Consider the following 13,195-nt stretch of genomic DNA (forward strand, 5'->3'; position numbering starts at 1 on the left):
TTTTGCTGATATGTAGGTCCTCCTATTGTTCGGTTAAGCATAGTTGGAGATTCAAAACTAAAGTCATTAATAAATAAATGCACCGTCAAATCAGGTACCTGATAGGTTGCCATATTGTGGAAAAGAAGTGAAAGTTGTGAACGATTGACCAAAGCTGCGTTGCGTGAAAGACTTGTACTACAGAGTCCACTTTACCACATAGAATTGTAGATAGGAGCTTGAAACCTTTTTAACTCACCAGCAGTGTGAAAAGATTATGGCGGAGATAGTTTTGTGTCCTATTCTGCAGGTTGTCTTTGAAAAGCTAGCCTCTCGGTTCCTGAAAGAGATTGCAGATCGATGTGGATTCAAGGATGAAATCAAGAAGCTTCAACGCACATTGGGCGCTATCCAGACTGTTCTTCAGGATGCCGAAGAGTGGCAAGCTACAGACAAAAGTTCAAAGTTGTGGTTAAGTGAGCTTAGAGAGGTAGCTTTTGATCCTGACGACTTGCTTGAAGAGTTTGGTCCTGAAGCGATGATACAAGAAAACGATAATAGCTTGACTGAACAGGTGACAAACATTGTTCCTTCTTTGAGACCTTTCATAACATATCTTAAAAAGTTGCCTGAACTAAAACAGATTAGGGAGAGATTGGATGTGTTATTGGATGAGAGGTCTAATTTCAAGCTCAAGAGAAAAGATGGTGATAAAGCGATTAAAAGTCAACAGAAAAGAGAAACTGGTTCTTTTGTGATTGAATCCGAAGTTATAGGGAGAGAAGAAGATAAAGAAAAGATAGTAGACATGCTACAGTTAACTGCTGAAAGTAGAGCCAATGAGGTTGTCTCAGTTATTCCCATAGTGGGTTTAGGGGGACTTGGTAAAACCACACTTGCTCAACTGGTCTATAATGATGAAAGGGTGATGGGAAATTTTGAACTCAGGATGTGGGTGTCCGTTAATGATGATTTTCATGTGAGAAAGATTGTTAATTTGATGGTAGAATCTGCAACTAGGAGAAGGTGTGATGATCCCATAGGGATGGATGTTCTTCAGTCGAAATTACGGGACTTGTTATTCAAGAGAAGATATTTGCTTGTACTAGACGATGTATGGAACGAAGATGCTGATGAATGGGATAAGCTTAAAAGTTTGCTGAAATTAGGTGCAGAGGGAAGCAAAGTCATAGTCACAACAAGAAGTGCAAAGGTTGCTGCAATTATGGGAACAATGTCTTCTCACCATTTGAAGGGTCTGTGTCATGATGAATGTTGGGGTTTGTTCAAGCAACGTGCCTTCGCAAATGATCAAGAGGACTACGCAAACCTGTTGCCTATTGGAAAACAAATAGTGAGAAAATGTGGGGGTGTTCCTTTAGCAGCGAAGGCACTCGGGAGTCTGATGCGGTTCAAAAGAGAGCCAGATGAATGGTTATCTGTGCAGGAAAATGAGATTTGGAATGTTTGTGAAGGCGAAAATGGGATATTACCTGCCTTAAGGTTGAGTTATAGTCATTTGCCACTACATCTGAAAGGATGCTTTATGTATTGCTCGATCTTTCCAAAGAACTACGTTATCAAGAAAGGGAAGTTAATCCATCTTTGGATTGCGGAAGGCTTAATTCAGTCTTGCCAATACCCTTTGCGAGGCACTCAATCACGTAAAGAAGGAACATCTCTTGAGAACAGCGGGAGCAATTATTTTAACGAATTAATGTGGATGTTTTTGTTTGAAGAAGTGAAGAAAAACAGCGATGGTAATGTAGTTGAGTGCAGAATGCACGATCTCATTCATGATCTTGCAAAATCTGTTGCTGGAGAAGAGTTTTTCATATTTGAACGTGGTTGCCTGCCGAAAAATCTAGCTAGAGTTCGATACTCGTCTGTAGTTTGCCATTCTGAATCTTGTACCATTCCAGAAGCCTTGTATGAGGCAAAGAAGTTACGGACTCTTATCTTTTTGTTTTCCAATGGTGACTCTGGTGAAATCCCAGCCGAGCTGTTTACACATTTTCTGAACCTTCGAGTCCTAGACCTCAGTTGTAGTGGCATCAAAAGGTTGCAAAGCACAGTTTCTTGCTTGAAGCATTTGAGGTACCTTGACCTGTCGAATACCTTTATTGCAACATTACCAGAAACTATAGGTAGCCTCTGCAAATTGGAGGTGCTAAACATTTCAGGTTGCTCTGATTTGACTGGTCTGCCAAGTAACTTAGCTAGATTGTACATGCTAAGACATCTGATCATAAATGATTGTGAAAGGTTAACTTGCTTGCCGGACAACATTGGTAAGCTATTTCATCTTCAGACATTGCCGATCTTTATCATATCAAACAAGACCGATAACTTTAAACAGTTGGCGAGGCTGCAGCTTAGGGGTGAGCTGACGGTCAAGAACTTGGAGGATGTGAAAAAAGAAACTACAGCAGTAATCTTGGGTATGAAAAACCTTCATTCACTGGAGCTGTCATGGGGTGATGATCATAAGCGGCTGGACTTGAATGTTCAAAACGATTCTAACTCCAAATTAGGTGAGAACGTGCTTGACTGCTTGCAACCATCAAAAAATCTCAAACATTTGTCAATAAAAGGGTATCCAGGAATCCATCTTCCAAGCTGGATAAAGACTCCTTCACTGCCTGTTTTAACTAAAATAGTGTTGATGAACTGCAAAAGATGTGAACATCTCCCTGCTTTAGGTCAACTTCCAGTACTAGAGATCATCCATATGCGTGGAATGGATTGCGTGAAGAATATAGGCAGAGAGTTCTACGGGGAAAACGAGAAGAAATTGTTTGCATCATTAAAGGAGTTATCCCTCATAGACTTCCCTGATCTGGAATTCTGGTGGGGTATAAGTGGAGGTGAAGAATTCCCCTCCCTTGTCAAATTAATCATCAATAAATGTCCTAAGTTGATGAACATGCCGCGATTTGCAGCGCTTAGGCATTTAGAGTTGCAGAGCTGCAATGAATCTATATTAATGTCAGCAGGAAATATAACCTCGCTATCTGTCCTCATCATTGGTGGCTTTAATGGACAGTTAATTCTATTGGATAACTTGCTTCGGAACAATGTTAATCTCTTGTCTCTAACTGTCAGCTCTTGTCCCAACCTTTGCTGCATCCCACAGAGTTTGGGGAGCCTTGTGTCCCTAACATCTTTGACGATTCGTTGGTGTGACGAGCTCTCATCTTTGCCAAAACAATTGCAGAATCTAACCTGTTTGCAGTCTCTAGAGATCAGTGAATGCCATGGCCTTTCTACTTCACCCCAGCATATCGATGGGTTAATTTCCCTCAAATATTTATCCATCGAGAACTGCAGTAACCTAATATCATTACCCATTGGACTGCTACATCTTACTTCTCTCGAACATTTAACCATCATGTACTGTCTCTGGTGTGTTTGCCAACTGAGTGGCATAACCTTTCCATGCTGAGGAGTTTGTCCATTTTATGCTGCCCGGAGCTATCATTTTTGCCCGAAAGTGTTAAACATGTTACAACACTGCAAAATCTTGAAATACATGGTTGTCCGGGTTTACACATGTTGCCAGGGTGGATTGCAGATCTTTCGATTCTTAGGTCTTTGGCAATATCAGATTGTCCTAATTTGAACTCACTTCCAGAAGCTTTTCAGAGCCTGGACACCCTTCAGCGTCTCTCGATTCATGAATGTCCAAGGCTTGAAGAGCATTGCAAGAAAAACGTAGGTAAGGATTGGCCCAAAATAGCTCATATTCCACATATTTACATCGGATCACCAGAGCTCGGGAAAGTTAATAATGTTGCTAGCAGCTCATCGCGTTAATGTCGAATACAAACAAAAACCTGATCGTGCTGTTGGTATGTCAACTTCATTCTGCCCTTGCATCTCATTAGTTTTTTCTATTATCTTCTATTTTTTTCCTTGTTCCTCCACTGTGTTGTTGCTATTGATAACTATGGGGTTCCTCAAATTTTGTAACTGATGAATTCTTCTTGTCCAACTTGCAGACAAGTACGGCAACCCTGAACCGGCAATGCCGCTCGTAAATGGTACTCTCCCATTGAATTAATTGATAAAGATACAAAGAGAGTATGGATCCACTTATACTGTAAAATCATTTGGTACAAAGTCATGATGCATGAAGGTGTCTTTCAAGAGATGATCGTGTGCGTAATGGGCATGAGTTTTCGTTCGGGGTTGCCTGTAGAATCATTTGTACTGCTGCCTTCGGCCCACCGTATGTACCGTTTTTGGGTTTTAAACTTTCAATGAACTTCGTCTTCCCATTTGCCTAATTGTTTTAAAGTTGAATCATTCCTTATTTATATATGTAATACAAACAATTATGGAAATATGTGAAAATAATTATTATCAATATGATAATATTTCTGTACCTATCTTTCTTTCTTTTTTATGCAGCCAAGTTTTCACTTTGTAAATACACACAAAAGATGATAAAAGTACTATAGAGACCCTTGTATTAATAGTTGAATTGTACTTAAAAAGTGAACAAATCAGTCTTTGTATGTTAGATCAAAAAATAAATTGATCTTTCTATTAAAAATTTTCAATTTCTACTATTAGCATGAGGTAAAAGTGACATCGCCACAAGTTACTTTCTGGTTATTCTATTAATCACGTCAGTTTTTAACAGTATAAATGGATGAAACTTTTTAACAAAAATGATCAATTTACTTTATGATTTAACAAATAAGAATTAATTTGCACATTTTTCGAATAGATGGGTCAAAATGCAATCTCACTTCTAGTACAAGGACCAAGACTCAAATTTTTACACTTGATATTTGAAATATCTACAGTAGTAATTTATTTCTAAAGAAATATCTACAAGAACATCATCCATTGCTGAACTCGTTGGTCTTGCTTCAACTACATTAATAAGCAAGCAATTGCAGTTCCCAATCTGCAATTTGTTCAAGACATTAAAGAAACCCTTGGTAAGACTAGATAAAAATAATATACATTTGTACATACATACATACACACATGGCCATGCACATACATGCATGCATGCATGCATACATACATATATACACACACGTGCATGCACACACACACATACACATCACGCACGCATCCATACATAATACATGCATGAAATGGAAAGTAAAGAACTGGCAAAACAGATAGCAATGAAAGGAAATTTTGCAGACCTTTAATGAGATGAGCTGCCTTGGGACTCTCTTGATCCAATATAGACATGAGCAACATGGCTTACTTTAGGCCAATCTTCACCAATATCCTTCCTGCACCTCTCTTCCAGAGCTGGACATTCTAGAATAGACAAATGCTGAAGTGAAACAACAGATTGCAGACCACTTGGGAGGGAACTTAGATTATGACAATCTGATAATGCCAAAGATCTAAGTGAGGGTAGCTCTGCTATCCATTCCGGCAGAGCGAGCAGACCTGGGCAGCCGCGGATTTCTAGATTCTGCATTGAAGATACATATTGCAACCCATTGGGGAGACATTTCAGCTCTGGACAGTTCAAAATCGATAAACTCTTGAGGCTCGACAGATGTTGGAAACTGTCAGGTAGAGAAGCCAAATTTGGACAGTACATTATGGTTAAGTGCTCAAGGGCTGTAAGGAACTGCAACTCTATTGGTAAGGACTTGAGATTACTGCACATCTCGATTGATAATGATCGTAGGGACCGCAGGCCTTGTATATCCTCAGACAAGGAAACAAGACTAGGACATTCAATGATCTCCAGGGACTCCAACAGGGTAAGATTTTGCAATCCTTGAGGTAATGAATGTAGCTGTTCACACCAGCAAATTGCTAATGATTTCAGGCTGGTGAGTTTCCCTAAACTTGGAGGGATAGAGTGAAGTTTTGGACAAGAACTAATCTTAAGAGACATGAGAAGAGGATTGTTTTGGAGCAGCTTCTCCAAGAAGATCAAGTGCTCTACAAAATCCGCTACCACAAGGGTGCTTAGAGAAGTCAGGTTAGATGCCGACCGTAGTACCATTTCGTTGCAGCTGTGCAGCTCCAGATGTTGAAGCGATGGCATCCATGGCATGTTTTGCAACTTGGAGCATTTCTTGATTGTCAATTTGACCAAAGAAGGGAATTCTTCTCTCCTGTTGAAACCCCACCAGAATTCTAGAGAAGGGAAATCTATTAGTGTTAGCACTTCTAATGAAGGGAACGGTCTACCCGTGCTTTCTCCATAGAATTCGGCTCCAATGTTTTTCACCGCTTCCATCCCTTGCAAGTACAGGACCTTAAGGCGGGGAAGCTCTCCCAACAAAGGGAGATATTTACATCTATGGCAGTTAATCAACTTGAGTTCAATTATATTTGGTTTCTGAACGGTCATCCATCTAGGCAAGTAGATTCCCTGGTACCCTCTGATAGACAACTTTTCAAGAAATTGATGTGGTTGGAGGTGGTTGAGCACTTCTAGCCAGTCATCATTGGAAAAGCTGTCATTTAGACCGTTAACATCACTTTCCCAACATAGACTCAGTGACTGAAGGTTTCGTTTTCCGATCAAGTTAGCTTCCATTGCCTCTGTTGCATCCCGTACATTCTGTAACTGTCTAATATTAAGCTCTCCACCAAGGTTTAGATTTTGCAGCTGGTTAAGATGTTGACCTTCACCAGTTCCAACAATAAACGTATGCAATGTTCGAAGGTACTCAAGTTTTCCTATCCAAGGGGGCATTGTAATGAGTCTTTCACAGCCATTTATCATCAAATGTCTCAGTTTATACAATTTGACTACATCACATGGTAGTGCAGTGAGATTATAGCAATCGGAAAGGTTCAACACTTGCAAGTTACGAAGGTTGCAGATACCTTCCGGCAAATTTTCGATATGGGTGTTAGAGATGTCGAGATATCTCAAAAATATAGTGGAAGAAATCGAATCATGCAGCTTTTTTATGCCACTACCACTTAAATCCAGGACCCTCAAATGTCTAAAACTTGAAAAAATTTCACTAGGAACTTCTCCAAGGTCACCTTTTGGGAGCAATAAGAGGAGTGATCGTAACTTTTTTGCTGCATACAAAGCTTCAGGGACTGTATATAAGTTGAAATTACAAACCACCGTTGAATGACGAACTTCAGATAGATCTTCTGTCATATTATCATGCTCCAACCTCTTGAATTCATGTCCCACTATTGACTGTGCAAGATCATGAATAAGATCATGCATCTTGCAATGGGTTATGTAGCCACTTCCACTCCTTTGAACGTCTTGAAAGAAAAACATCCATACCAAATCCTCGAAATATTCGTTTCCCAAATATTCTAATGACCTTCTTCCTTCCGGTGATTGAATTACACCGGCTGCAATCCACAACTGGATTAACTTCTCTCGTTTTATTATGTAATTCCTAGGAAATATTGCGCAGTACTCAAAGCAAGCTTTCAAATGTGATGGTAAGTGGCTATAACTCAATCTTAAGGCCGGTAAAATTCCATGTTTGGTTTGGGATACATCCCAAAGATCACTCTCTTGAACAATCAACCACTCTCTTTCGTTTCGTTTGAATCGCATTAAGCTTCCCAAAGTCTTTGCAGCTAAAGGCACACCACCACACTTCTTGACAATTTGCTTACCGATTGGAAACAAATTGTGATGTTCCTTTCCGTTACTTCCAAAAGCTCGTTGCTTGAACAAACCCCAACAATCATCATCTGATAAACCTTCCAATTGATGTGTGTACACCGATTCCATTATCAATGCCACTTTTTTACTACGTGTAGTGACAACAATTCTACTCCCTTCTACACTGTTTCTCAATGACATCCGTAACTTCTCCCATTCCACGTCGTCTTCGTTCCAAACATCATCCAACACTAACAAGTACCTCTTCCCGAGAAGCAATTCTTGTAATCTAAGCTGCAATACATCCATCCCCAAAACATCACATCTACTTTTACTAACAGATTCTATAATGGAAACCATGATTTTCCCAACATCAAAATCATCATTAACACAAACCCAAATCTTCAAATCAAATACCACTATGGGATTATTATACACTAATTGAGCAAGTGTCGTCTTCCCAATACCACCCAAACCAACAATGGAAACAACTGATACATCCCCCATTGAAGACCCATTATGGCTTGATAATAATTCTTCTATTACCCTAACTTTATCCTTTTCTCTCCCAAAAACCTCTGATTCAACTATAAAAGACCCAGTTTGCCTTACCCCTCTTTTTCTAATACCCTTATTACTCAAATTGAAACTAGACATTTCTTCAGCTAAAACCTGTAATGTCTCCTTGATTTGTTTTAATCTGGGTAATAAATCTATACAATCAGCTGCTTTTACCAAAGAAGGTATAAAAGAACGTACCTGTTGAGCAATGGTACTATGGTCCCTATATTGAATAGATTGAAGAGAGAATTCGTCAAGCAAATCTTCCATTTCATAAGCAACTTCTTTAAGTTCAGTTAACCAAATTGTGAGAGCTTTATTGGTTAATTGTTGCTCTTCAGCATCTGCAAGTACTGCTTGAATTATGAATAAGATTCTTTGAAGATTCTTTACCTCTTTTTTGAGGCCAAGTCTGTTGGCAATCTCGTTTATTAAAGGGTTGGCTAATTTTTCAAAGACTACTTGTAGAAGAGGAGATACAATTACGTCGGCCATTAGTGAAAAAAAATTTGAAACAAGTGGAGATGATGGATTTTAATGTTGATTGTTCATATTTGGTGCTATCAAGAGAGAAGGAACTCTCACTTGTCGGGGAAACGTTTAACTTTGGTAAAATTTTGATATTAGACGCTGTATTTTGAGTATGATATGGATTTCCTGCCTTTAATTTAATTTGATCAATTTTAGATCTTATATTCACCTTTATATGAACTAGATCGGATCAAGACTCTACCAAGGTATTAGTCTGGAGAAAGACTTCAAACCGGTTGAGTTATGAACCGATATAAAGCAGTTGAATTGATTTTTAATATTTTTATAAATTTTTTAATGATTTATTTAATTGAACCGTCCAGACTACGAATTGGTAGCCAGACCAATTCGACCACCATTCCGATTCTAAAAACCTTGCCTGTGCTTTTAAAATTTGTTGATTTTAGTCCTTGTACTTTTCAAATATTGAAATTTTAGTATTGACGAAATGGTAACAGTTAAATCTATTTGGTTAAATTCTACTATTAATCTTGTATTATGTGTAAAGTTGTAGTTTTAGTTTATGTTCTTCAATTGTATTATTCTTAGTTCTATATTTTTGAATCCGAAGGTTCAATCTTAATGCAAAACGACAAAAGTTAAATCTATTAACTTATTTTCTTGTGAATAATATATAGAAATAATAAGCTGAAATCACATTACACATACAATAATACGTTTATCGCATCACATTTTGAAAATAAAATAAATAGCTTTAATAGCTACCATTTGGGCAAGACCAAAATTTTAAAATTCTAAAAGTATAAGTATTGAAAATGACCAAATTGAAATATAAGGACTAAATCCATAATTAACGCATAATATGGGGACTAATAGCAGAATTTATCCTTTAAATTTCCTGTGGCGTAGGGAAGTGGAGACTTTTGGTTGGAATTGGAAGACTTGATGAGCCGCCACGCCATTGCTATCTGGTTCCCAGTTTCCTGGCTACTTCCAAGTAATTATGTGAATTAATAAATTACATGACTAACTTATTCATAAAAGTCAACAATTTAATTTTGAAATAAGTAAATTTATAAAGAATTAGATGATCTCACATGGTGAAAAAAATCTGGCACCAGGACATGAGGATGCAGCTTCAAGGGTTACCCCACCGGAGCAGAAAGGATAGACGAGGAGTGTGGCCAGAAGGAATGGACGTAGGTTCCCCCATCCATATGGCCAGAAGGATGCAGCTTCAAGTTGCCAAAGGAAACATATCGGGAATGAAGGATCTGCATTAATATAAGAGCTATATGAGGAACATTGGCTCTTAATTTTTATCTCAATTTGTGACTGCAAATACATGACTGGAAGTGATCAACTCCTCCATGTCTGCATGGCAGTGGTGTAGTTTCTTCGACTAATGTTGGCAGGATACTCAAATTGTGAAAGTGTGTTACATTGGCAGTGTCGTGAAAGCCTTTCAACAAATGGAATTGGACAAGCAGCAAGTAAAGTAGGCTAACTCCATCTATGGGTTTGCTAATCAAAGCAATGAGGTGAAAGGGTCGATCATGCTTCTAGCCACTCTTGGGAAGGAGAACCAAACATCAGCATACAAGGCTACTTTTAGGCGTCCACCGCTGAAAGTGGCCCTAACAACCTTCTGCGTGCAGGCAAAATTCCTCACCTCAAAAAGGGGAACCAGAAGGGTAGAGGCAGATTAGCATGTAGCAAGGCAGTGCCACATGGTGTCATTACAAATGGCATGAACCCAAGCAAACAAGGAACCATTTGGTGCCCGCCTTGAGAGACACACAATCAACAACTTTCAAGGAGAAATTAGGTGTTCAATGCAGAGCCAAGAGGGAAAATTGAAAACGTCTACTTACAACCAGGTTTGTCAATTATTAATATTTTTTCATGGAGTTATTACTTTTTGTCGAAACTTTTTTTTTGAAAAACAAAAATATGTTATCGACTTTAAAAACAAAAATTAGAGTCGCCACCGATCCGTGATTTAGGTGTGACCGGCTCACCTTTAAAACAAATTTGGTCTACGAAATTTGAGAAAACGGGTTCGGAAGTCAGTTACGCACGAGGAAGGGTTAGCACCCTCGTAACGCCCAAAAATCGGTACCAAATTGATTATCTAATGTCTTGGTGTCGAAAATTAAAAAGATTTTGTTAAACTCAAATATTGAAATCTGAAAAGGATAATCAATTATTCAAGTCATGCGAAGAAATTGAGACCCAATACGTTAGGGTACAATTTTTCAAAATCCCCAAATTTTGAATATCACTTTTCAATTAAATTTTTTAAAGAAAATCTTCATTTCGAGAAAATAATGTCATGCCCAATGCGTTAGGACATAGCATATTGAATTCCCGAAAATGATTTTTGTTTATATTTTAAATAACGAACATTCTCGATTATACGTTAGGGCTCAATTTTCCTCGAGAATCCCTAACTTTGAATATCATTTTTTATTTTGAAAACCTTCGAATCATAAAAAATAATTTTAATGTTTTGATAAAACCAAAATATTTATTTTTTAAAGTATATTAAAATATTAATGCAATGTGAAACAAATATTTTAATTTAAATTATGTGTATACAAAATAAATTATGACATATAAGTAAATTTTAAAATAAAATGCCTATGCATACATTAAACGTATATATAAAAATTATGAAAATGAGGTATAAAATATGTATAGGTATAAAAAATATAAGTAAAATCTATTTATAAAAATATGAAAATGTGTGCATATGTATGCGAGACAAATGCAAAAAAAATATATTTAAATACTTATGAATAATGTATATACATATATATATATATATTTAAAAAAACGTATATAATTGAATTTCTTTAAAATAAAGAAAATGATACGAAAATTAAATAATATAAAAATATATATGCATATGTATATAAAACTAAGAAAAATAAAGTGATAATAAAATGTATGATACGTATATAATATATATAAAAAAACAGAATTGTAATAAAAAAAACGTACTACATATATATTTAAATTTTAATATATGTATTCACATATATATATATATATATATGCGCGCACATACATACATGTAATAATATAGTAATAATTAAAAATAAATAATAATAATAATAACATAATAAAAATAAAAAAACAAATTAAGGACTAAATTAAAATATCAAACAGAAATGGAGAACTAAATTTGAAAATAAAAACAATAGAGGGGTAGATTAAAACAGGTGCAATAGATAAAGGACCAAAAGAGAAATTTTCCAACTCGGCCTAAAGCACTGCGCGGTTTTGGATCAATTTGAAACAAAATTAAAAATGCATGGTGAAATTTAAAATAAATAAATAAGTTAATTTTAAAACACCATAAATCATGAGGACTAATCGAAAAAATAGTCCATTTTTTAAAGAAACGCGGATCTTTCTCGGGTCGGATCAGGTTGCATGCGGGTACAATCAATACGACGCCGTTTTGGAGCCTCTGAAACAGGCCCTAAACGACGTCGTTTTTACGACCTATATACACATAATTTTGAAACCCTAAAATCATTTTTCCTCAGCCCCTCTTCTGGTGCGCCGCAAATTCTCTCAAAGCCCCCTTCTCTGCCGCTCCGACTCCCACCAGAAAACGGCGAAAAGCGGCCTTCAATCGCCTCCAAAAAACAGTAAGCCCTCCTATTTTCCCCTTATCCCTTTTTGTTATTCAAAGAAATCAAAGAAAAACAAGATAAAAGAATAAAAACAGTAAAAAGAAGCAAGGAAAAGAAACCCAAATTCGTCACCTTCAAAATGTTTTTTCTTTCTCTGGTATTTCTTTTTCAGTTTTCAGTAAAAAAAAAATTTGCTCACCCCTTTACAAAATTTTGAATGGCTTTTTATAGCCAAATCCGTTTACAAATTGCTATCCTCTCCATTTTGCTTGCTGTTGTTCGTGATTTGCAGGTACGCGCGAAGGGCTGAACGTGAGCGACGTGGATGTTGCCGAACGTGGGGGCAACGTGCGGCGCCCAAACTGCTGTTAGTCACTGCTTAGGGTTAGGCTGGGATTTTGGCTTTAGACTTAATTGGGCTGGGTCAAAAATTGGATATTACACTTTTAATTTTAAATTAATTCAAATATTTGTTTCCAAAGCAAAAGAAAAAAAAAATTGCAATAATTTTTCCATCCTCTTAATCTAGAAAGTATAGTTATTGTTGATTTTTTTTTATTTCATAATATCTATAAATTTATGGCTTGAAATGATTTACTTGATCAAAATCATTTCTTTACTTTGAATATTATTTTGTTGTTTAAACTATTGAATTTTTCATATGTTTCTATTTTAAACATCGAACTATAAAAATTTTTAATTTGATCATTAAACTATTCAAATTTAATTTTTAGTGCCACTAAATTTGAAAAGGATGGATGACGTGATTAGTATAAATTACATGAATAGTCATTCAATTATGACAGTGTTTCTTCATCATCCAACTATAAAATTTTTTTTGATTTAGTCGTTAAAGTTTTCAAAATTAAATTTTTTAGTTGCGGTGCCATTAAGTTGATAACGTAAATTTGATGTAACCTTTTTTTATTGA

At 36.6% G+C, this 13,195-nt stretch overlaps 2 protein-coding genes and 2 long non-coding RNA genes across 4 annotated transcripts; 2 read left to right on the forward strand and 2 right to left on the reverse strand.

Annotated features, from left to right (window-relative positions):
• Window positions 1–256: 256 nt before the first annotated feature.
• On the forward strand, window positions 257–4,366 carry LOC107942180 (putative disease resistance protein RGA1). Its single transcript, XM_041095026.1, has 2 exons — window positions 257–3,830; window positions 3,981–4,366. The coding sequence occupies exon 1, from the start codon at window positions 257–259 to the stop codon at window positions 3,422–3,424; it is 3,168 nt and encodes a 1,055-aa protein (XP_040950960.1). The 3' UTR covers window positions 3,425–3,830; window positions 3,981–4,366.
• Window positions 4,367–4,684: 318 nt separating this feature from the next.
• LOC107942178 (putative disease resistance protein RGA1) lies at window positions 4,685–8,766 on the reverse strand. The gene is made up of 2 exons (XM_016875818.2): window positions 5,148–8,766; window positions 4,685–4,897 (listed from the first exon to the last, which is right to left on the reverse strand). The coding sequence occupies exon 1, from the start codon at window positions 8,618–8,620 to the stop codon at window positions 5,150–5,152; it is 3,471 nt and encodes a 1,156-aa protein (XP_016731307.1). The 5' UTR covers window positions 8,621–8,766; the 3' UTR covers window positions 4,685–4,897; window positions 5,148–5,149.
• Window positions 8,767–9,251: 485 nt separating this feature from the next.
• Window positions 9,252–10,282, reverse strand: LOC107942175 (uncharacterized). Its single transcript, XR_001695784.2, has 2 exons — window positions 9,715–10,282; window positions 9,252–9,604 (listed from the first exon to the last, which is right to left on the reverse strand). It is a non-coding gene; the product is annotated as an uncharacterized lncRNA (long non-coding RNA).
• Window positions 10,283–10,366: 84 nt separating this feature from the next.
• Window positions 10,367–12,810, forward strand: LOC107942174 (uncharacterized). The gene is made up of 2 exons (XR_001695783.2): window positions 10,367–10,497; window positions 12,175–12,810. It is a non-coding gene; the product is annotated as an uncharacterized lncRNA (long non-coding RNA).
• The last annotated feature ends 385 nt before the right edge of the window (window positions 12,811–13,195 follow it).

Source organism: Gossypium hirsutum, chromosome D06, assembly GCF_007990345.1.
Source record: "Gossypium hirsutum isolate 1008001.06 chromosome D06, Gossypium_hirsutum_v2.1, whole genome shotgun sequence".
Taxonomy (NCBI): domain Eukaryota; kingdom Viridiplantae; phylum Streptophyta; class Magnoliopsida; order Malvales; family Malvaceae; genus Gossypium; species Gossypium hirsutum.

What these genes read in the sequence shown, in the direction of transcription:
- LOC107942178 (XM_016875818.2), bottom strand. Translation starts at nt 8,620, where the DNA reads ATGGCCGACGTAATTGTATCTCCTCTTCTACAAGTAGTCTTTGAAAAA.
- LOC107942180 (XM_041095026.1), top strand. Translation starts at nt 257, where the DNA reads ATGGCGGAGATAGTTTTGTGTCCTATTCTGCAGGTTGTCTTTGAAAAG.